The following is a 22,481-nucleotide window of genomic DNA, read 5'->3' on the forward strand; positions in this document are numbered from 1 at the left end:
GGGGCGGCCCCCGGGAGCGGAACGCCTCGCCCTCCCCCAGACAGGCCGGCAACGGTACGAGATGGTTTTATTTGAACGACATAAAAAGGACAAGGGAGCGGCGGTCACGGTCAGGGGCTGGTGGCGCCTGCCCGCCGCGGCGACAGCTGGGCACCCGCTGGGAAACGCTCCAGCGCGGCGACAAGGCGCTTCGTAAAACCAGACCCTAAACGCACGGTTATTTTATGGACAGAGCCCCGGACACAATGTACTGCAGAGGACACAAAAGCTGCTGTAGTGAATGTGATCCCTATACTGCTGCCGGAGAAAGAAGCGTCGCCCGCAGGGGCTCGGGGGCAGGACAGTCCTGGAAAAGGCGGTTTAGCCGACAGAGGCCATGATCACATCCACAGGGAGCTCCTCTCCGCTGCGGGCAGTGACCTGCATCGTCACGGTGTCGGTCAGGACGAGACGAGACCGTACCAGGAGGTCGTGGCCACCCCGGAACACACCTGGAAGGGAGAGCGGGAGGAAGGAGTGAGCGTGTTGCAGGCCACCCTCTCCCGCAAGCTTAAAAAAATGACTACTACTGTTTGGCAAGGGCAGGTTTCCCCAGGCAGTCCAGCAAATCCCCAGCACTGGGCCAGAAGAGACCCTCAGGCAGCGCATTTCCCATTGGTTATGACGTACCTGGGGCTCTTGCTACTGTGCAAATCATGAAAGCAAAACTTAAACGCCAGCTGAGAAGAGACCCAGGCACGACCCTCCTTCAGTGACCACCAGTCACTTGCCCAAGAGCTCCATTTTGCCAGGCAAAGGTGCCGTACTTTCCTCTGCAGGCTCACTCTGAACTAGGAGGCCACAGGTCACGAAGACAGCCAATTCCACCCAGCTGAACCTCGGGATGATCCCAGCCGACATCCCCCCGTCACAGCACCCTCGCTGATCCCCAACACCAGCTGCTGCACACTTGTGGAGACAGAAGCCATGGAGGAACACGCCTCCAAATCCTACCCAGAGCACAGCGGGCTCCATCAGAAACTCCTGCCCTGATTTTTAACAGGCAGCTCTGTGTGACCTCCCAAAGAGCTGCTCCTCCGGCAGAGGCCTCACCCACAGCTTACCTGCCAGGTACAGCGTGTGGGAGTTCTTGTTATCTGGCACTTTATCCGATCGCTCACAGGGCTGCATACCCAGGAACTTCACAATATTACTAACTGCCTCTGTTAAGAAAAAAATAAAATGGGCTCCATGTCACAGGTATCTTAACAGAGACACACAGAGAGCATCTAAAGGCGACTCACGCCCTCCTTACATGTTAGGGTTCATGTTCCTGGTCCCAAGGGACACATAGCATTGGCCAGTATTGTGGTTTTGGAGGCCATGAGGGAGGCAAAGGCAATGCACAAAAACCCCACCGCCACACGGCGGTTCCGTTAACTGTTGCAGCAAAGGTGCAACAGAAAGAGGAGGGTGAATGAGTCAGACGACGGAAGCAGGAGAATGCAGCTGACTGCGCGCTAACTGTGCGGCCCTGACAGCCTGCTTCTTTCTCTGGGGACAGCTGCAGAAGGAAGGAGACATCTTGCAGGTGACACAGGTCTTCAGGAGGAATTTGAAAAGGCTGAGGGAGGGTATTACAAATCCCAAGGGGCTGCACAAGGAAGCACAGCGATCGTTACAGGACAAGGACACCCTTCTAAGCCATCAAAGGGACTGGGTTTCTGCAGCTTGCTCAGGAAAAATAAAAGGACTCTAAAACATCACGGAAGAGAAGAGGGCTTACACCATGAGCCTGCCCATCAGCCTGATGTTTTTTGCTCTTTGAATCTTTTCTTACTGGTCTCAAAAAGGAAAGTGGGAGCTCACAGCTGAACGACAGTCTGTCTGCTTAGGAAGGTAGAGTACGAGAGCAAAGCAAGATGTTCTCTTGCTTCATGATCCAGCCTGGTCTCCACAGGGCCCAGAATGCTCGTTGGGTTTTTTGAAACCTCAACTTGTTATCACGGTAACTGTAGCTCTGTATTTAACAGCTGTGGTGAAATAGCTTGTGAAGGGTTTTGCCCCATTAGCCTTTCTGTGAGAGATCTAAAGTGAGCCAGACTGTGCCTCCAGACTCTGCCTGCTGGAGGGAATGTTAAGAGCTCTGCTGGGCTCAACAACCCCTTACCTTCAAGGGTTTTAATTGCAGATAAAGTGAAGGTCTCTTCCTTTTCATACTCGTCACCCACTTCATCCCAGGCTGCTCCAAAGTTTGGCTTCAGAACTCGCTGGATGTGATCAGCCACTGTTACCTCCAGGTCTTCAAGCTGGTGGCAGAAGAGGTCCAAGTGAAACATGGTTATTTTTAACCCTGCTCTCTCCAAAGTGAACTTTAGACTGGGTTCCCTGAAATCAGGTGAATGTAGGAGACAGCCTCCACTTCCACTCGTGGATACCTCAGAACAAGTCCTGCCCCTTCTGGTCAAGCAACTGCTAGGCCTGGCAAAGCCACTGGTCATGTCATTTCCAGTGTCTACAAAGCAGGTTCCCATTCTAAGCACAGCCCTTGGCCTGACAGAGATCAAAGCACTGGAGAAACATACAAAACAAAGGAAAAAACCAAAAGCTAAGAAATAGCTGCTTGTGCTCACGCAGATGCCGCATTTGATTCCCTGGAACGTTTATAAGCTTGTATTTTGCCTTTCTGGCTTATGGTTTTGCAGACTGGTAAAGTACAGTGAGACACTGTCAGACAGTTGCTATCACCTAACGCGACACGCCAGGTTAGCTGAACTGCTGCTGTGACTAGATCTGTGCAAAGCAGAACTGAGCTTGTCCCTCCAGAGCGTGTATCGCAGGGCAGTCAGTGCCAGAGCCGGCTGGACACCAGCCTGCATTCATTTCAGCAATCACTGCAGGAAAGAATCTCCTCCTGATTCTGGTTGAAACACATAGAAGAGCTTGTTTAAATATCACTCAAATGCCCTGATGACTGGTGAGAAGCAGAGAGAGGGGTTAACCTTGCACATTCCATCAGGAAAAACCCTCCCCACTCCTTCTGGGAGGAAGCTGTGTCCTCAGTGACTCACTGCACAGCAGTGCCTCAAATCAGATTCAAAGCAGTGACAGGCAATCCATAGCAAACAGCCTCTGGAGCTAACAGGGCAAGCTGAGTTTGTGCCACAACATCCCTTTCTCTCCAGAGAGTAAGCACCACCCTCTGTGAGCCAGCCTCAGTTTCTGACCAAGCATAAGTTCAGCTTCTTGCTTTATGGTAAAACAGCCTGCCCTGGAAACAGCAAAGCCTGGAAGAGAGGCACTTCTGCAGCATCGGTGCTTTCATCGGTCTTGGTGCTGGAGAGGGAAAAGCCCCACCACCCTGGCTTCAGCTGGGACAGAGTTAATTTTCAGTAGCTGGTACAGCGCTGTGTTCTGGATCTAGTATGAGAATAATACTGATAATACACTGACGGTTTCAGTTGTTGGTAAGCAATTTATTGTAGGTCAAGGACTTCCCAGTTTCTCAGGCCCTGCCAGTGAGAAGGCTGGAGGGGCACAAGAAGCTGGGAGGGGACACGGCCAGGACAGCTCATCCCAACGAGCCAAAGGGACATTCCATACCATAGAACATCATGCTCAGTGTATAAACTGGGGGGGTTGGCTGGGGCCTGCCTGGACATCGGTTAGCAGGTGGTGAGCAATTGTATTGTGCGTGACCTGGAGCTTGTTTGGTTTGGCTTTTCCTTTTGGATTTCATTCCTCTCTCCCCTTTTCATTACAGTTGTGATTACTATTATTATTTTATTTTAATTATTAAATCGTTCTTATCTCAACCCACAAGTTTTACCTTTTCCCTCGAATCTCCTCCCCACGCCTCCCTGTTGGGGGGAGTGAGTGAGGGGCTGTGAGGTACTTAGTTGCCAGCTGAGGTTACACCATGATACCCACCTTCCCCAGAGCAAGAACAAGGCCAGCAATCTCCCTGTATCAGGCAAGCCACTAGGCAATTAACTGTGCCACCACAAAGAGCAACTCATGGAGAACACAAGATGTCCAAAGGCCCTCTGTCTCCACAAGCCTGACCATGCTATTGCTAGAGCCCATAAGGGCACAGCCAGCCAAGCCTGGAGGACACACCATGGCCTCCCAAAACATAGGTATCCTGCACAGTCAGGTGTCTGCCAGATATTCCAAACAAGGCAAAGCAAGCTCTGCAAACCCACATCTGCATCCCGGGACAGACACCACACAGATGGCAAGAACCTCCTCTTCACATAATACTGCCCACATCAGCGCTAGTGGTCACATCACTTGCTCGCAGGGATCTAAGTACAGATCACAAAACCCCTCAAAATGACAGCATTTTCCATGATCAGGTACACGCCCAGCTCCTTACCACATACTCGTCCTCGTAACCCTCGTCGTCTGTCTCACCCGTGTTCGGATCACAGTCCTTGACAGTGAACTTCATCATGCAGCTGAAGGTACAGGCCACTGGAGGCAGGGGAGGCAAAGGCAAATCTCACATTACCACAGATCCGCACTCCCCAGTGGCAGGACTGGGCTGGGAGATCTGGGTTCTCCATCATTGTCAGCAGTACAGGCTTAGCCAGTGACCTAGAGAGGGCTCTCCCACAGTTTCTGTCTCTCAAGGACAAGGTATTTATTTTTAATATTAAGGCTAGCAAACAGTGATAAAGATAGGCTCATGATGGTTGTACCAGACCATAATCCTCAGATTAAATGCTATTACTGATGAACCTCAAGTTGTGTTGGGAATACTAACTAAACGTGGCCCACCAGTGCCTTGTAAAGAGGCAAGATCCTTATCTAGGGATCGGTTCGTGTGCCTCTGACATGAAACCACCCTGCACTGCAACACAGCAGCTGATTAATAGCACTCGGCTGGGAGAGGAAGTGATGACTCACCCCTAAGAAGATGGGCACTGCTGGGTGAACAGCAGCAACACCCACAGGCGCACAGTCCCAGAACACAAACGAGGGAAACCAAAGCACAGGTAAGGCCCGGTTCATGTTCTGGACAGTGACAAATGAGGGGATGTTCAGTTCAAACAGACATCCCTGAAATTCTAGCAGTTTCTCTGAAATATGCATTTGCTACTCAAAGCAGCTGGGCACTCACAGCACTTTACAAAAGTACCAGCTCCTCACATACTAACACAAAGAACCGACATGCTAAAGGACATGCCAGGGTGCATGGAAGATAACTCAGCAGAGTGCTGAATACTTATCTGCCAGCTCTCATTGCCTGACTCGTCAATGCTATAGCACAAGGGAACGGGGAGAGGAGAAGGGACACCTGACATCCCCCGAACAGCAGAGAGAAGTCATGCTCAGCATCACTCACGGCTGCACCCACACACAGCTATAAATATCTGGCTAGGATGCAAGGTAGAATCTGTGGGGGTGAGCAATACAGTACGCTTAATTTGGAGAATGTCAGGAAAACACAGAGGGCAAACTGTTTACCTGCTGTTGGATCCTCTTCAGACAGTGCCACCAGCGTGTAGCAGGTACCCGGCTGGTTGTACACCAGGGTTTTGGCAGGTACGTAGCCAATGACCTCATATCCCTCTGTTGGCTCCATCTGCACCGTGACATTCTCCAGGATCTGATCGTTCAGGGTGTTTGTGCAGTCAAACTGAACAGGGAAGCAGAAAGCAGCAACAGCTTGAAGCTGCTCACTATAGATCTAATAGCAGACTCACTTTAGGCAGAGCGGGAGTGTGGTGTCAACTTACGAACCCCTAGTCTTTGTGTTTCAGCAGGGCACCCTGCTATCAGCTGGCTAGTCATAGGGCTTGTCGGTTCCAGGTTACTCACAGAGCAACTGTGACTAAAACCTACTCATTTAAATGCTTTAGGGGAGAAACTAAAACCCTGCAGGGGACTCCAGTGCTCCAGCAAACTGTTTTGGTTGGTTTGTTTGGTTTTTAAAGGAAACAACACTTACAATGAACGAGCACACAACTACCCGAGGCCTGCCTACTGCAACCCAGGCAGAAGCACAAATTCAGCGAGGGCAGGGATGTGTCAGCTTCTGCCTGTTTCAGGTCACCAGTTAGTATGGAAATTTTTCCTCTAACTGTACTTTGTCCTTTCTCCCTGGATGGTAATTTCCAGGTTAACTCTTTGCTGTATGGAAATTGAGTACTGTGCTGCCTACACTTCACTTGACGCTATAGGGAACAGTGCCCCACAGCAGATGGGAAGATGATCCTTTGCAAGTTTCAGCAAGCTTGTTTCAGCAAGTCTAAACTTGCTGATCAGACTTTGCTCCAGCTGCAATCACAAGTCACTTAACCTCACACAATTATATCTGGTAGATGGACAACAGAAACAAAGATCAGCCCCTATGAGGACTGCGTATGCAGTTCTGAGCTTTTGAGGAAGGAGCTGGCTAATGACAAAACACGGCTGTTCACAAGCTATTGTAAGACTCATTGTGCCTTGAACTCCCCGAGGACCAAAGATGCTGGCACACCAATCCTAGTATCTCACGTGTAGCAGCAGGGCAGTACAGCCAAGGCCAAGACATACGGAAAAAAGCATGTGTACTACACAAGCTAAAACAAGATGTAGGGGATGAAGAGTTCTCCCCCACTACGTCCCTTTCCTGGGTACCCTCTTCAGTGTTTCAGTAAACTTCACTCTTTTATGCCCAAACCACAAGCCTGGGGACCGTGAGGAAAGAACACAGCTCATCCTGCCAGCTGCTCAGTGAGAACAGCCCCATCTAGTGCTTGCTCGTTTTATTTGGACTACGTGTAAGCACCATTCAGCCACACACACAGGCTCCCTAATTAATTTTTTCTGGGGCTCTGCTGCCCTGGATGAGAAACTAAGGACTCCTCATTGCAGTGACGTGCTCTGCACACAGATATCCCCGAGCTTCTTCCCAGTGGAGCTTTTAACTGGTCAGGAGCTTATTTTCCAATCATCTTTCAGCACCACATGCCACAGTTACCCACCTGGAACACCATGTGGCTGACAAAGGTGTGCTTGGTGCAACGAACCACGTACTCTGTCTCCAGCTCCGTCAGGGCAACAGGCTCTGGGGAAGACTTGAAGAGCGGGCCCAGTCCCCGAAACTCTGGGATTGCCCCCAGTTGCTCTGAAACAGAGGACACAGAAACCATTGCCTTCCCCACCTCATAGGAAGGTGTTAGCAGTTTGAGAGCCCTCATTTAAGCTGCCAGAAGCTGCTGCAGTATGGAACTGTCCATCAAAAATCCATAAGGATTCAATAGGGACTTTCAAAATTAAAGGCAGAGTCATGCTGTGTCCAGATCTATCGCGATACAGAAAGAACAGGACTGCAGGCATGCCTGCCCACCCTCCCTGGAGCGAACAGTTGACTTAAAGTTGGGAGGGAGCCCATGTCACTTTATGAAAGCAGGTGGGAAAAAGCCAGAGGGGCTAAGGCAGGCTCAGCAAGAAGTTGCTATGGTGTTCTCACACACAGGCATAGGAGAGGCCTTGTATCAGTTCACCTTGGAATATTTCTTGCCGTGTCGCTGCCACCTTCTCTGGCTGTTTGACTACAGCAACAGGAGCATTTTCTGCAAAACAGAAAGAAAACACACTCACACCACAAACCCAACAAAAGATTTGAAGGTGAAGAGTAAGTAGTAACTAAATAAGAAAACAGATTGATGTCTGGAGAGGAATTTGTCTAAGGGAGGAAATGAGGAAAGCTCGTTTCTCATCTTGCTATGGACTAGACACCCATATTTAGTTTCCTAAAACCTTTGCAACTGCAGCAGCTCCAGTGAGGATTACCAACTATTACTACTATTAGCAGTTGTACTAAACTGAAACACTAATGTGGGAGCAACCAGATTTGCTGGCCTTAGTCTTTGCAGAAGATGTAATCCCACAAAATTCAAACAGGATGGAGCTCAGCAATTCCCAGCAACCCCAGTGTAGTCTGTTGTCTGAGGGCTGAGCTGCAAGGGAATTACTAGCAGTTTTGACCAGCATTTAGGGGACTGTTCCTCACCTGCTCTTTGCTCGATGATAGGAGCTGTTGCCAAAGGAACAGATTTCAAGTCAAAGGGTTTCTCGGAGGGCTCCAGGGTGTACTGATGCAGAGCCCTCTCCAGGCCAGGGATAGACACCGTCAAACCTGGGGACAGAAGGGACAAGTCACTGAAACCACAGATAATACCAGCTCTTTGTCACTCGTTAAACCAGGAAAGAGATGAGACTTGTTTTGAGGACTTCCTGCATTACCATTCAGGATGTAGCCAGCATTGAGGGCTTTCTGCTTCTGCTCCAGAACATTCAGGTAGAAGGTGGCTCTGTCTCTCACTTCGTTGTCGTCATCCATCACACACCTGAGAGGAAAAAGCAGAAAACTTTCTTCAGTGCAAGGCAGCAGAGTCCATGCAAATGAATCCAGGTGACTAAGACACCTTACGGGGCCAGAAAGAACATGCCAATAGGAGACAACCAGCAGTCTACTAGTAATTGGTTTAGAAAAGCAATCATCTGCCACACTTGGATTCTGTCCACTTTGTGGTGCTGAATCCAGTGGCAATCCCATCACAGGATCCCAGGTACCCACTGTACCTTTTCAGGTCCACAGCTGGAAAAGACTAGACATGCATGGGGATGCTAACAAGCTCTCAAGCAAACAGGGTTTTTCACCCAGGATGTTGAAAACCTCTGAGGTACAACCCACCTTTTCAGTAACACCAAGATACTAGGTAACATCTCCTCATTCTGGGCTCCAAACTTGGCCAGGGCGCTTACAGCACCTGTAGTACAAGTCATGAAAACAGAATTAGAAAGCAAAGAAATCAGTTGAAGTTTCCTCCATTTCCTGGCCTTGATGAAATGCCACGTGAGAGATGCTAGCACTAGTAAAGCATTACTGTGACTAGAGAGAGGCAGATGTATTACAGCAAAGTGCCTGCAAAGCTCCTCTGTCTAGTTTTAGTCGTTGCATCTCCCTCCCCGTTTCTCAGCTGCAGGCTACCTCTTCCATCAATACTACTGCAGGATCTTTGCTGTGTAAAAAGATCTGCTCAGAACAAGGGCGAATCACAAAAGCAAAGGTGTTCATACACTATTTCCTTGGAGATCTGCCATAGGGTAGACAGCTTTCCAGGTCTGTCTCTTACCTGCCCGGACTTCTTCATGCTCTAGGACAACCCTGTTATAGATGAAACGAATGTATTTGGAGGGGTTGTTGGTTTTGGGCCCTTCCTGCCCCAAGAGGTGGAGGATACGAGTGGCCAGCACGGTGAACTCGCAGTCCTCAATGAATTCGCAGAGATGAGACAGGCCTGTCTCTTTGCTCTCCGAGTTCTCCTCAATGATGCTGATGATGCAGTCCACGATAGCTCGCTTGTATTCAAAGCCACCCTAAGGAGCAAAAGGGAACTGCTCAGCTGGCAATCTCAAAGTATTTTAGAGACTCTGAACTAGCCAGACAGGAAAGACTTTTCTTCAAAAAGGTCACTCACACTCAGCGCTCTTAATCTGTGTTTGAAAGGAGAAAGGCAGTAATGCTGTCCCCACTTTTGACCCTCTTTACACCCAGAGGGCCAGCTAACAGTCAAGCTCTCTTGTCAACTCCCTTCAGAATGGCCGCAGTGAAGGAAAAAACAAGTCCTAAAGAGGGTAAAAGAATGCATCCGCCTGAAGGGTTTACATCTCCTTCAAAATCCTCTGCTACTAGAATTAGTGCATAAAAACAGCCATATGGGAGGAGAAAAAGCCCAACCCTCTCCCCTTTAGCACCAGACATCTGAGGATGAATCACAAGAGAAATATATTAAGGATCATATTTGCCACAGCAGGACCCAGCAAATAGGCCCATTAGTGTGGGAAGACAGGCAATCAGTATCTTCCCAGGCACACCCCATAACCTGACATGCTGTTGATGCTTGGTTATCTTCAGACACTATTTCCTAGTGTCCTCAATACACACCAGGGGATTAAATTGCACACTATCCTCTGCCAATTACATGTGCAGTGCTGGGCATTTGGGGGGATCCTTCTGGAGCTACTTTTGGTTAAAAAAAACACTTTAGAACAAAATGGTTTGAACTACAAAACCCCATTCAAAATGATACCATCCACCCACAGAAAATCTGGGAAAGGAGAATAGTCCATTTTTCACAGGAGCAAAATGAGATGCTCTGGTTTGTTCCCAAATGAGAGGCTGTAATTGGCAGAAAGTGATGTCAGAGCAAGCAGTGGGGCCAGCTGTGTTGCAGGCATGTTAGCTCATTTAGAAACAGCCTCAGCAAACCTCTGTGAAGCTGTCTTTCTGCAATTTATGTCTGACTGAACGCAGGGAATGATTATAGGTACTCGTGATGCCTTCATCACCACACCACAGAGAACAGAACAAAAGTGGTCCTGTGTCATCAATAAATAGGTTGCTATAGAATCTTTGTGTACAAGACAAAACTTCTTGGAATTTGCTGTCAAAGTATAAAAGAAAGCTGGTTCAAATGTGAAACACACATGGAATGCCAATAGATCTGCTGCTGCCTGCATTTGCTTTGAGAGTTAATAAACCCCCAGAAAAATAAAAGAATGAAAACCACATTAAAAATATGCCTGGCAGTATGCGTATAACTGTTGTGCCCAGCTGGCCATTTCTGCCAGTCAGACTGCAAGCCTTTTAGAGAGAGGCTCCTACTGCACAGCACTATCAGTAAAAGCTTGACTCTCACAGGGGTCACCATGCAGTCCTGCAGTTCATGCATATAAACATGGAACAAAAAGTCGTTGTCCTGCAAACTTACCTCTTCCCGAAGCATAGTGAAGAGAAAGTTCATGAGGACAGCATGTTTGCGAGGGTATTTCTGACACAGTGCATTGATAGCCTGCACCACTACAACCTGGAGGAAAAGGGGGGCAGGTGAAAAAAGGATTCAGTGTCACCAGGCCGGGGGGGGAAGGCTGACTTGTGTTAATTTTGTGCTGGTCCCTAGCCTGGAAACTACAGTTTTGCCTTTACTTATCCAAAAAACCACAGTTCCAGGAGGTACAATCCTAGAAACTGGGGGAGACTGCTCTTCATGCACTGGGCCAGCCCCTAGCAAAAGCCCACACCAACTGGGAAGAAGAAAAAGATTTAATTCTCAAAGGGTGTCTTCCCAGAAGAGAGCATGTGACTTTGGAGCTGAGTGCTGTACAACCAAGGCATGGCTTAGGCCAACAGCCTCAGATTCTTTCTCTTCCCTGAAAATATTCTGCAGCCCAGCTCCTGGGAACAGCTCCATGCAAGTTTCAGACTGCACACACAAACATGGACAAAGGCCAAGGGCTTTCTTCAGGAACCTGCATGTCCCTCCTCCTCCCACTTCCTTACTTTGAACTCATCTGAGATTTCTGACATGAAAGAGGAGATCTGCTTCATGAGCCGGTCAATGCTGCTCTCACTGCCAGTTTTCAGCAGTGTGGTGATGGCCAGGGTGGCTATGCTGCGGTTTGAGTCTGTCACAAGGTTCTCCAGGTCTAGATTACAGGCAGTCACAGCAGATGGGTGCTTCATGGCCACCTAGAGCAGAGAAGGAAGAGCAGAAATCACTCAATAGATGCAGAAAGTCCAGCTGGCAAAACTCACTCAAGTCTTGTAAGCTCTCACTCCCTCCTGTAAAAATAAATGATTGTACATGTAGGTCATCTCAGACAAACTACTAATCTGAGGTTGAAGTAACAAGCTGTTTCTTCCTGCAGAATTGCATCTCTTGCTGGAAGAGAAGCAGTAGTAATAAACGATCTTTTACTACTTTTAACTCTCTCATTCTCCTCTTTATATTAAGAAAAGAAAGCTATGAACTCCCAATAAAAACTCAGCAAGCCTAGTTCTGCAGAACAGCTTTGTGGGTGGAAGCACAGCAGTTACCAGACACTGCCATCCTGTCTTTTTCTTTTTTTAGAGTTTACAAGGTCAAAGGAAAAGCTGGAGCAAAGATTGCCACGGAACAGGCAAGAAGCAGCATCAAGGTTTGATCCCTGTTTTACAAGGAGCTCCTTCACCATGGGAAGCTCAAAAGGGAAAGTAGTAACACATAAGACCAGTGACACACTTACAGAGACCTGTGAAAATGATTGCTTTAGGTGTTCTTTTTTCCTTCTTAAAGTGTTCTTTGAGGTTTTATTGCACTCAGACACCAATGAAATGTAAAGCTGTAGCTCACGGTAGAGGTTATTCACAGAAAATCATCACATAATCTGCCCCCCTTTCTCTTCTGAAGTCTGCACCTCCCTGCACATGAGAAACTATTACAGCTCCCAAGAGGCTGGCTCCTACCTTGTTGAGGGTACGGACAGCTGCGTATCTCAGCGCTGCTTTTGGGGAGCTGCAGAACAGCTGCAAAACTGCAAGGAGGGAAAACAACAAAGGCAGACGTTTAGGCAATCTATTATTGAGAAGTGTTTCATACCTAAAGCAAGAGCGTAAATGAAGAGACAGCTGCAAGCACAAGGTAACTAGAAGAATGCTTAAAAAACAACTGTGAATTTACCAGATTCCTCCCTCCCTCCCTGTATTCTCCTTTGCCAGACACCCCTGCTGACAAAGAGCTCTTACCCACCTCCCTCTTCTTCCATGGTGCTGCTATCCTTCACTCTTCTTCAAAGCCGATTTCATCACCTTGTCATCTTTTCTACTAAGTCAATTTGAACTGCTGTTCTCCATTTCTATGCAAACTCTGTTCCTTTCCCAGGGCTGGCCCATGAAGGGCCCTCTCCCCGTGCAAAGAGGTGACACACAGCCTCCCTACCTGACAACAGTCCCAGCTCAGAAGAAACTTTGGACTGGACTGAGCTGGGAAGGCAGGACCCCAATACCTTGGCTTTTTGCACAGTTACACTCACTCTAAAGCAGGAAGATTTATCAGTTAGAACTCAAGCTTTGTTTCCCAGGAGAGAGGGGGGAAAGAAAGAAAGAAAGAAAAAAAAAAAAAGAGACCCCTCCAGTAACCCACACTTGAACACACCAGGCAAAAACCTTTACAGGAGAAAAGCTACTCACACATACCACAGGCTCTCAGCATCAGCATAAAGCAAAAAACGGTATGGCAGTACTACAAGCCTGAAACTACACAAGGTCCTGTTTCTTGGGGTCATCAGGAGATGTTACCACTGCAGGTCCATAATTCCCTCGCCATTGCTGTGAGCTCCACATTTACCTGAGACAGCTGGAGCCAGCTCTTTGGCAGTGCAGTTGGGCAGGTTAACGATGGCAGATGCTGCTTCATAGACCACCATCTCGTGCTTGTTTCTTAGGCAGCTCTCGATGAAGTCAAACAGGGGGCTATCATGGCTAAGGGACAAAAAACCCCACAAGAATGAATTAAAACAAGGGTGCTAACAACATTAAGAATCCGACAGCAGAAATGGGCAGGTCCCATAGCCCTTGGAAAGGTAAAAGTGGCCATAAATCCACTGTCCCCAGATTATGCAGTGGTCATGATACTGTACTTCCAGCATGCAGGGGCTAGAAGTCAGGCTACCTTCTGAGAAGACTCCCTCTGCCTTACAGGCTAAAGAGAATCTCCCTTAGACCTCACACATCAAGAGTTTACTGTACACACCAGAAATCTTATCCACTAGGAAGCCACGCTGCATACAGGGTAGCCGAAGAATTACAGAAGACAGAGAAAATGAAGTAGAATATCTCAGTAAAGAACACCTATGCAAAACAGTCCAGAGAAACCAGAAAGTATTCAGTGTGCAAGCACACAACTCATAGAAGCCAGCTCGTAAAAACCATGAAAGCATCCTCTATTTTCTCTGCTGCTTTCACCCAACAGTAAGAGGGTAGAAGCTGCATGCTGCTCTTCAAAGACAGAAATAATTGCCCTCATGAGACGGTAAGTGAGTCTGCAAGAGGAAATGGAAGCAGAACCTGAGGAAATTCTTCCAGCAGGGCAAAGGAGATGTCTCACCTGCCAGCCTCTTCCTCCAGCAGCTTGCTGGCTACTCGAATCATCATGCAGTAGGCAAATGGTGACTTGAGGCCGTGGCGCGTGAACTTGCTGAGCATCTTGTTGACTGCCAGGCGGTCATTCTTCCGCACATGGTAAAGCAAGCCCAGAGCATGATACTGCGCAGGGAAAGAGATCGTCACAAACCCATGGAGTGCTCTTTCCACGTTTATGCCCTCTGTTGCCCAGAGGTGGCTGGCTGAGCTCTAGCATTTTTCTCCACTCCCAGCTGCTGCTTGCTGTTCCCTGTGTCAGCAGCGGGTTTCCTACCTGCACCATGATATTGTCACTGGAAGCTGCCTCCTGAGCCTCGTTCACCCAGCGTTTTACCACATCATAACTGGTCTTCAGCAGGTGCTGTGGGGAGATCAAGCCACAGACGACCCATAAGAAAAGGACGGAGGAAGCTTTGGGAATCACGGCTCATATTAAGAAGCAATGAGCCTTCCCCGCAAGGGTGCTGGTGGCAGCAACGTACTGAAGAGCATGCAGAGACCTGCCCGTGACGGCTGCGGCCTCAAGAGGTCGATCATCGCCCACGAACTCAGTACTAGTCCCTCAGTTCACAAAGAACAGCAACAATGAAACCCTGAAACTGTTCAGTCCCACCACAGATAACTGCTTCCCAGCTTTACTGTCCCTCAGGCCCACCCTGCAGGGAGTACGTACCAAGGAGGACACCAGAGCAGAGCTGGATACACTTGGCACTTTGTCAACAATTGCCTGCTTCATGTAACGCTCAATGGCCTGCAACATGGTACTCTGCAGGGAGAGGGAAACAACAGCTGACACAGAAAAGCTGTCAGGAGTGTGAAAAGGGAGATGCAAGGCATGAAAAGCAGAGTGGAAGGTGGGATGGAGTGAAGTAGGGAAAGATGAAGGGCTTAGGGCTGCCCCAAGGGAAAAGCAGCACTTACATCAGTGATTTGACAGAGCGCTCTCACAGCAGGGCCTCGGTAATTGTCATCCTTCCCAGTCATGTCTTTGGTTAAGCTGGTTGAAAACAGGAAGCTCTCAGTACTGCACTGCTGAGCCAGCAGCTCTCAGGTACACGCAGTGCACACAGAGCAGCAGGCAGCCAGCACCACAGCTGAATGCCAAGCAGGCAACTGCAGGTGTCAGGAAAGTCCCACCAGGATGGGAAGGCAGGAGGAAAAGATCAGTACTCAGGTTCCAAGCCCTGTATGGGCTCCTGATCACCAATCAAGACCGGAGCACACACATGTACCCCGCTAAGGCATCTGCCTTCCTTAGTGAATGCTCATTCCTGCCCTTTCCCCAGGGTCCTGGTCAGTGCAAGACCATCTATGAGTGGATGGGAGTTCATCACATTGCAGCACTTGGGACTGTCTTCTGTCTGCTGCATGGCCTTGGCCCTCAGCACACCCTATACCCTCAGGCTCCTGTCTCCCCCCACCAGCCTTTTAGTGGGATGATCAGAAATTCAGGAATGACTCACAGAGGGAATTCTGTTCCCTGGTGAAGTTGCATCCTGTGCTGCTACAGGAGCAGTAAAGCCTTGTCTACCTGTTGAAAGCCTTGGGAATTAATGCCAGAAGTCTTCAAAATTCTTCAAGGCATTCAGACAGGAAAGTAGGAGTTAATGAACCAGTCTTTTGCAAAAGGGCAAAAGATCAGCAGTGCTGCCATATCACATAACCAAAAGGGACAACCCAAACACCCACGAGCATGGGATATAGGGACACAGCGCATTTCACATACTTCACTAGGAGTTCAATGTCTGTATTCTAATGGCCTCTTTTAAAGGAAAATCTTTTCCTCACCAAGGACATTCCCTATCCTCACCCTACTTAAGGACTACAACTATCTTCAAGAGGTTGAACAAGCCCTTCTGGAGGACACATGAATATAACAGTAAAGAAAACTGAAGTGACTGACCTGCTAGTAACAATGATTACATCTTCTGCAATAGAAGACATCTCTTTGATAGTCAGGTAACACATCCTACGAAGAGTTGGCTGACAAGGAAAGAGGGAAGACAGATATCAGCTGAGAGGATAGGAAGAGATCTCAGTTTTCCCTGCTTCTATGATTTTATTGTGAAGATCAAGAACCTGACACCTTCAGAGGGCCCCAGTGCCTTAGCGTAAAAGATGTACAAAACCCATGTTGATTAACAATATGCCTCTTCCTCTTCTATATCCGTCAATCTTAGAGTGAAGCCGCAGAGATACCAGATTTACGTGGATCTAGTTTCATCTTTCACTTGTCACTTGAACAAGGAGAAAAGCTTGAAATCGTTAGCTGAAGGCACCCTGTTGCTTCAAAAGCAAGAAAGCAAGCAATTTATACTCCTGAGTCTGGGAATCTCTACACTGGTCTCATGATTGTAATGCCCTGTGGTTTAGGGGACAACTAGCGATGGTATTACTGCTGTGGGTAGGTACTAATTCCTGAACTCCTCCAGGACACACAGTTATTGACTCTCAGCAGGAAGCAGGATCTTTTAAAGCCAGACACAAAGCATAGTATATTCTCGCTGATTATATGCTTGATCTGTGCCTAGCACAGTCTCAAGAGGCAAAGAGCAATTCAGAAGGAGGAATCTGTCTCAAAATCAGAGGTTGCTTCAGTTAAGCTGCTACAAGGTCTGGGAAGGGCTAGGAAGCTGATCTCTGTTTCTAAACTTTCAGCCTACTCTTCCCACTCAGATCAGGTAGCTCCAGGCAGGACAGAAAAGCTGACTGTATAAAAATGCATGCCTCAAGCTTGACATTTGTCAAGCTTGTCCCATTGACAGCTTGTCCCACTAGATAAATACAGCAGAAAACAACAAGCAGACTTACATCATTGGACTGAAAGAGTTTGGTCATAGCAAAGAAGGATTCGGTAGCTTCCATGACACCAAGGTGCTCCCCCTAGAAGATGTTTGGAAAGGAAGGAAGGAAATATCAATTATCACCACCAGCTTTGGACCTGCTGCACGTGTCTCTGTATAGGTGTAAGTTTTCTCTCCCTTACCTGGTTTATGAGATACAGGATCTTGGTGAGGATGTGAGCACATTTTCGTGGATTTATGGGAGTCTCATTAAACACCCGAGCCTGGAAACAAAGCACAGATAAGGATGCTGACACCAGCACCTCCTCACAAACACTGTCCTGTCTGGTCTTGGCCACCAATACAAACACCACATTGTGAGCAAGGTATGGCAAGGTTCTTAATGACTTTGGATCAGATTACCCCTTAATTCCTGTTAAACACGGAATCCTTTTTAAACAGCTGGTTCTACAGTCTGGGATCACAAATCCAAGTGCAATTAAGGTTTAAAGGCCAAATCCTCATCACACTTTCACCCACACAAGTCTGGATTGTATGCTAGCTAAAACACTACTCTTCTGACAGATGTATGAAAGCTCTTGCAAGGCTAAGGGGAGTCAACACCATTCACAACGTTGCAAGCAAACAGGTAACACTGAAACAACACCGTCTGGGGATTGAGTTTACCTGCTGTTGAACAGAAAGGCATTTTTTCAGAGCGAATTCAGACTATTCAATAACTACTGACACCCTACCCATTAACTTTGTCATCTACAGGGCATTTGGGGTGTTCAAGGCCCATTTTCCAACTTTCTCGTTTGAGGGTGAGCTTTCCCAGGTAATTTTATTCATTTTATTCCTATTTATATTCACAGTCTCTAATTTGTCACAGAGACCATTTCAACCTCCTTCCTTCCTCCCTCCAACCATAAAATAAGAACCAATGGGAGTGTTGCCCATTTTTTCAGAGCTAGACAGACTTTAATAAACCCCCACTTCCTTGCTGAATTTCTTCAGTGACCTACTCAAGAAAGGGAGAGACTATCCAGAAAGGGGTACACAAAAGGAGATCATCTGAGCATTTACCTCTTGCAAGACTGCACTCTTCTCCAGGTGCTGGAATGGGTTGGAACCCCCACCTGCAAAAGAAAGAAAAGTCTTTCCAGGAATAGTGCTACGAGAAAGCGACTTTCTAACTAGGCCCATGCTTCAAAAACAGACTGAGCATTTTGGGCTAACTTTTTTCATGAACACCAAGCAACCAGAGCTCCCTCTTTTAAGTAATATTAATTGGATGTCTTCATAGCAGTTAGGGAAGAGCAGACACAATATTCTTCAGTTTGCCATCCCCTCCAGAAGTAACTAGCCATAAGCCGAGGTAGACTGATTAGCTGTAAAGTAACTGTGCTCCACTGTTATCCCCAAAGACCTATTTCTAGCCCCTGGGCTGGAGGCTTGCTGACAGTTAGAGCATCAATAAGACAGGCCTAGAAACAAAAGCTCAGACAAAAAGAAGTATCGCTTGCCAGACTGTTGAGTCAGGAGTGCTTTATCCCTCCCTTATAAACCAATCAGGAATCCACCAGTAAAGTATTTTTGGCTCTATCACTAATTAATAGAACAAGACAGCAGACTAGAGAGTCTGGACACAGAGTAACTTTCATTGTTCCACTTAACAGAATAAATTATATTAAATAATTAAACCCCTCACCAATTAAGGATGAAATAATCAGAGGGAAAAGCAGTATCATACTGCACGGTCTCTATTAGCTCGCCTCCTAAGCATTTGTGAGCTGCAGCTTTTCAAAAGCTGCCAGTTATTGATAAGCAGGCTTTAATTAGTACCTATGTTCAATCTGGCCCTGGGACAAAACGGAACAGAGCTGGAAATGGCTGCAATGTTTAACAAGCCTGATCTGCTAGAGAGCGCAGCTCCTGGGCCCAGCTCCGATCTGACCTGGGCTTGAAGCATCCTATGCTGGTGCCAGAAGCCTTTGCAAGGGTAACCCTTACACTTAAAGGCAAGCACATCTGCACTCTGGCTCCTTCCTGGTTCATAAACTGCCCTTCTCTGGCTCAGGAGTTTGTAAATGCAGCAGGTGGCTGAAAAAACACAGACTCTTACGTGGGGTTGAGGAGAGAAGAAAACAAGGGGAAAGAACAAAATTAACATCTCTAGTATGAACCAGTCCTAGTATGAGCATGTGAACACGTTCCAAAAAACCTGCCCGGTAAAACAGTATTTCCCATGGCCCAGCAAAACTACAATCCCTAAATCAGCTATGAATAAGGGAGCATTGCTGCTTCATCTTTCATAGTACTAAGGAGCTTGAAATACATTGTACATGACGTCTCAGTCTGGTCTCAAAGCATTCTTCCATCAGTGGAGGAGAAAGACACAGGGAAGACAGAAGCTGTGTGTTCAGAAGGCTCCTAGTATTGGATGACTAATAACAATTCATACTGATTTGCAGAAAAACAGTCACTGACCAAGCAAGGATCTCGTAATTTTATGCCCAAAATAACATCTCAAAGTGCATTTCTGAGAGCTGCTGGAAGCAGCTCATCTAAGGCTACCTAAACCACCCATGAAAATCAGAGTCACAGAAGCCAATTAAGCAGACACACTTATCTTAACAAGATGACCATCCTGTTGGCCTTTACATGGAAAAGATGGGTATACAAGGCCTGTAAATTCAGAGGTGATGCACTGCACCCAATACTAAGAAAAAACAAGCACTCAAGCTATACATTTTGGACATATACACAATCCACGGGAGAAAGGCAGGTGCAGTAAATGCTAGGAATCTTCATTTGAGACAGAAGCAATAGGATGAGAAATAGATGTAATAGCAAAGAAAAAATGCTGGGAAGCACGCAAGCAGCAGTGGCAGAAAGAACAAACACTGTGAGCTCTGAATATGAACAAAGTCAACAAGTCAGCACCATAATACAAGGAAGTGCATCTCCTGCCAGCCTTGGCCATAAGTAATGCCAACACCTTGAAGTGTGTGGCAGGTGCAAATGAAGAATAGCCCCAAAAATGAAAGCCAAGAGCAATTCCCCTCCAACAGTTGCCTCACTAAATTCTCTGCTTATCAGGATGTCACTGGAGGCTTTGGACAAGGGAAAGAAGGGCAAAGCATTTAATGCATATTAAAATCAAAAGCAAGCACAGTCCACAGAGCAACCACTAAGGTTTACACTGAATGAATTCACTTCAGGACACACCGATTCATTACGCAGAACAAGGCACACAGAAAGCTTCACAGGAGGATGAAAAAGATACCACAAGGCACAACCATGAAAGCAAACACTATCATAGCTAGCCTCAATTCCACACCACATAAAATATCTACCTCTTCCTTACTACCCAGGCCTAAAGTTTTGAAAGGTCAAGCAGTCACTTGGTGGTTTTTAGGTGCTCTCAGCCTTTCAGATCCACTGAAAGTGGAAGTGATCTTGTTGGAACAGCAGACCACGTGTGCCAGAAAAAATACCAGAAACTACAAATCGGATTCTACCCTGCTTTAGCACCTGGTTTGAGAGTTGGGTAAATGTGAACAGGGCTAATATGCTCAATATTTAGTCTCAGACTCCACACCTGGTGGTGCAGCGGGCGACCTCGGTGTGCTGTGCCAAAACAACTGGTTTAGCCCCTGGATGCAGCAGGGAGAGGACAGCAGCAGGCTGCTCTAGTGCTTCCACAGTGCTTCACACTGCACCCCGGTGCGCGCCAGCCAGCCCCGGCTGCAAAGCTGGTACCCAGTGTCCCCTCATGGCTCCCTCGGGGGCCTCCCCCGCAGCTGCCCCCCCCTTACCCACAGGAGGGGTCTCCCCCCGCAGCTGCCCCCCCCTTACCCACAGGAGGGGTCTCCCCCCGCAGCTGCCCCCCCCTTACCCACAGGAGGGGTCTCCCCCCGCAGCTGCCCCCCCCTTACCCACAGGAGGGGTCTCCCTCCGCAGCTGCCCCCCCCTTACCCACAGGAGGGGTCTCCCTCCACAACCCCCCTCCCCACGGGAGGGGTCTCCCCCACAGCTCCCCTTCCCCACGGGAGGGGTCTCCCCCCACAGCTCCCCTTCCCCACGGGAGGGGTCTCCCCCCACAGCTCCCCTTCCCCACGGGAGGGCCCCCCACCCACGCAGAGCCCCGCGGCCTCCCCTCACCCGACTCCTCGTCCTTCTTGTCGAACTTCTTCAGCATGGTGCTGCCAAGCGGCCCCTAGGTGAGGCCCTCCCCGCCCCGTGGCAGTCCCCGTCCCCGTCCCAGTCCCGGTGCCGGTGCCGGTGCCAGCCCGCCCCTTCCTGCCCCCCGCCCCTTCCTGCCAGCCTGTCACTGCCGCCGCCGCCCGCCGCACTGCGCAGGCGCGGCCCCGCCCGCCCTGACGTGACTCTCGGTGACTGACAGGAGGAGAGGGCGGGACCGATTGGGAAGGGCGGGGCCTGATTGGCGGGGGGGTGGCGGGGCTAGGAGTGGGGCCGGGGGCGGTGAGGCTGGGCGGCACGGGGGGGCGTTGGGCTTGGGGCAGTATTCACAGTGGGGCTGGGGAGCACGGGGCCTGGGGTCGGCACTGGCATTGGGGGGGACTGGGGTTGGGGGCGGCACTTGCACCGGAGAGCAACGGGGGCAGCGGCGCTGGGGGGCACTGGAGGCACTGGGGCTGGCGCGGGCGCAGTATTGGCAGTGGGGCTGGGGGGACTGGTGTTAGGGCAGTACGGGCACTGGGAATGCTGGGGCAGTGGAGCTGGGGACGACACAAGGCCTGGGGCAGGAGACACTTGTACTGGGGGACACAGTCCAGGAGACACAGCAGGAGGGGACACTGGGATCCCTGGGACACACTGGGCAGGGGGATACCCTGGGAGCGGCAGAGCCGGGCACCGGGCGATCAGGGAATGCTGGGGCCAGAGGGGGCCGGAGCAAGGCAGGGGCACACTGGGAGTCAGGGAGGGAAGATGGGGCAGTGGGGCAGGACGTGGGAAGGGGGAGTTCCTGGCAAGGGCTCAGTGCTCTGGGGGAGAACCCCTCCTGGGGACAGGCAGTTCTCACCTGAGCGTGTGTCCCTGCTGTGGGACACCGCCTCTGGCAGCTCCTGTGCCCCGTGTCCCCACTGGCACCCCACCTGTACTCTACACCCGCAAACCCCGGGGCCCAGCCCTGCAGCCCCCACCACTGCAGCAGGGTGTCCTGGGGGTCCGGTGCTGCCCAGGCGTAGCCTGAGCCCTGGGGCAGGCAGGGCAGGACCAGTTACCCACCCTGCTGCCTCACCCAACCCACCCATCTGCTGGCGCATCCCTTTGCTGGCTACTGAGATACATCCCTCCCACGGGGCGTTGGGTCACCCCGATGGCTTCTGTCCGCTCCAAGGTGAAGGGGCTGCACTCACCCTGCAGCAGGTACTCCTCGAAGAGCATGGCCGTGTCCCCCACCAGCTCCAGCAGCCCCTCCGGCACGTGGCCCCTGGCTTTTGCCTCGCTCGCACCACCCTGTACTTTGCACGGGGCAGCTGCACTCTGCTCCACGCCGCTCTTATCTCCCAGCTCCGCCAAAGACGGCAGCCACACGGCACAGCGCGATGTCCCCGTTGGCCCGGAGCTGCTGAGGACACCCTGGGCCGGGGGCTGGCCTTGCTGCCAGTACAAGGGCTGACAGCCCCTCTTTGGGATTTGCTGAGTTCCAGTGCTGGCCCTGGCCCAGGATGTGTCCCCGCTGCAGCTCTGGGGAGAGGGAACACAAAATGGGGGTGTACAGGGATGCAGGA

The 22,481-nt window shown here is 49.5% G+C and overlaps 1 protein-coding gene across 2 annotated transcripts; it reads right to left on the minus strand.

Annotated features, from left to right (window-relative positions):
- Positions 1 to 50: 50 nt before the first annotated feature.
- Positions 51 to 22,392, minus strand: COPG1 (COPI coat complex subunit gamma 1). 2 transcript variants are annotated; one of them, XM_056336582.1, is made up of 24 exons: positions 22,107 to 22,392; positions 17,806 to 17,858; positions 16,923 to 17,003; positions 16,748 to 16,819; positions 15,840 to 15,919; positions 14,858 to 14,933; positions 14,610 to 14,702; positions 14,211 to 14,297; positions 13,902 to 14,059; positions 13,143 to 13,276; positions 12,263 to 12,330; positions 11,318 to 11,506; positions 10,749 to 10,844; positions 9,111 to 9,354; positions 8,669 to 8,744; positions 8,218 to 8,321; positions 7,985 to 8,110; positions 7,476 to 7,544; positions 6,954 to 7,096; positions 5,452 to 5,623; positions 4,358 to 4,455; positions 2,150 to 2,288; positions 1,104 to 1,202; positions 51 to 491 (listed from the first exon to the last, which is right to left on the minus strand). In XM_056336582.1, the coding sequence occupies exons 1-24, from the start codon at positions 22,132 to 22,134 to the stop codon at positions 361 to 363; spliced, it is 2,616 nt and encodes an 871-aa protein (XP_056192557.1). In that variant the 5' UTR covers positions 22,135 to 22,392; the 3' UTR covers positions 51 to 360. The 2 variants fall into 2 exon arrangements, with proteins under 2 accessions (XP_056192557.1, XP_056192556.1); XM_056336581.1 differs by lacking the exon at positions 22,107 to 22,392 and adding an exon at positions 20,887 to 21,013.
- Between the last annotated feature and the right edge of the window lie 89 nt (positions 22,393 to 22,481).

Source organism: Falco biarmicus, chromosome 4 (genome assembly GCF_023638135.1).
Source record: "Falco biarmicus isolate bFalBia1 chromosome 4, bFalBia1.pri, whole genome shotgun sequence".
Taxonomy (NCBI): domain Eukaryota; kingdom Metazoa; phylum Chordata; class Aves; order Falconiformes; family Falconidae; genus Falco; species Falco biarmicus.

Coding starts and splice junctions, on each gene's coding strand:
- COPG1 (XM_056336581.1), bottom strand. CDS start 20,923: ATGCTGAAGAAGTTCGACAAGAAGGACGAGGAGTCGG. Junction 14,298..14,609: donor CTGCTCTGGTGTCCTCCTTG/GTACGTACTCCC, acceptor ATCTCCCCACAG/CACCTGCTGAAGACCAGTTA. Junction 8,322..8,668: donor ATCTTGGTGTTACTGAAAAG/GTGGGTTGTACC, acceptor TTTTCCTCTCAG/GTGTGTGATGGATGACGACA.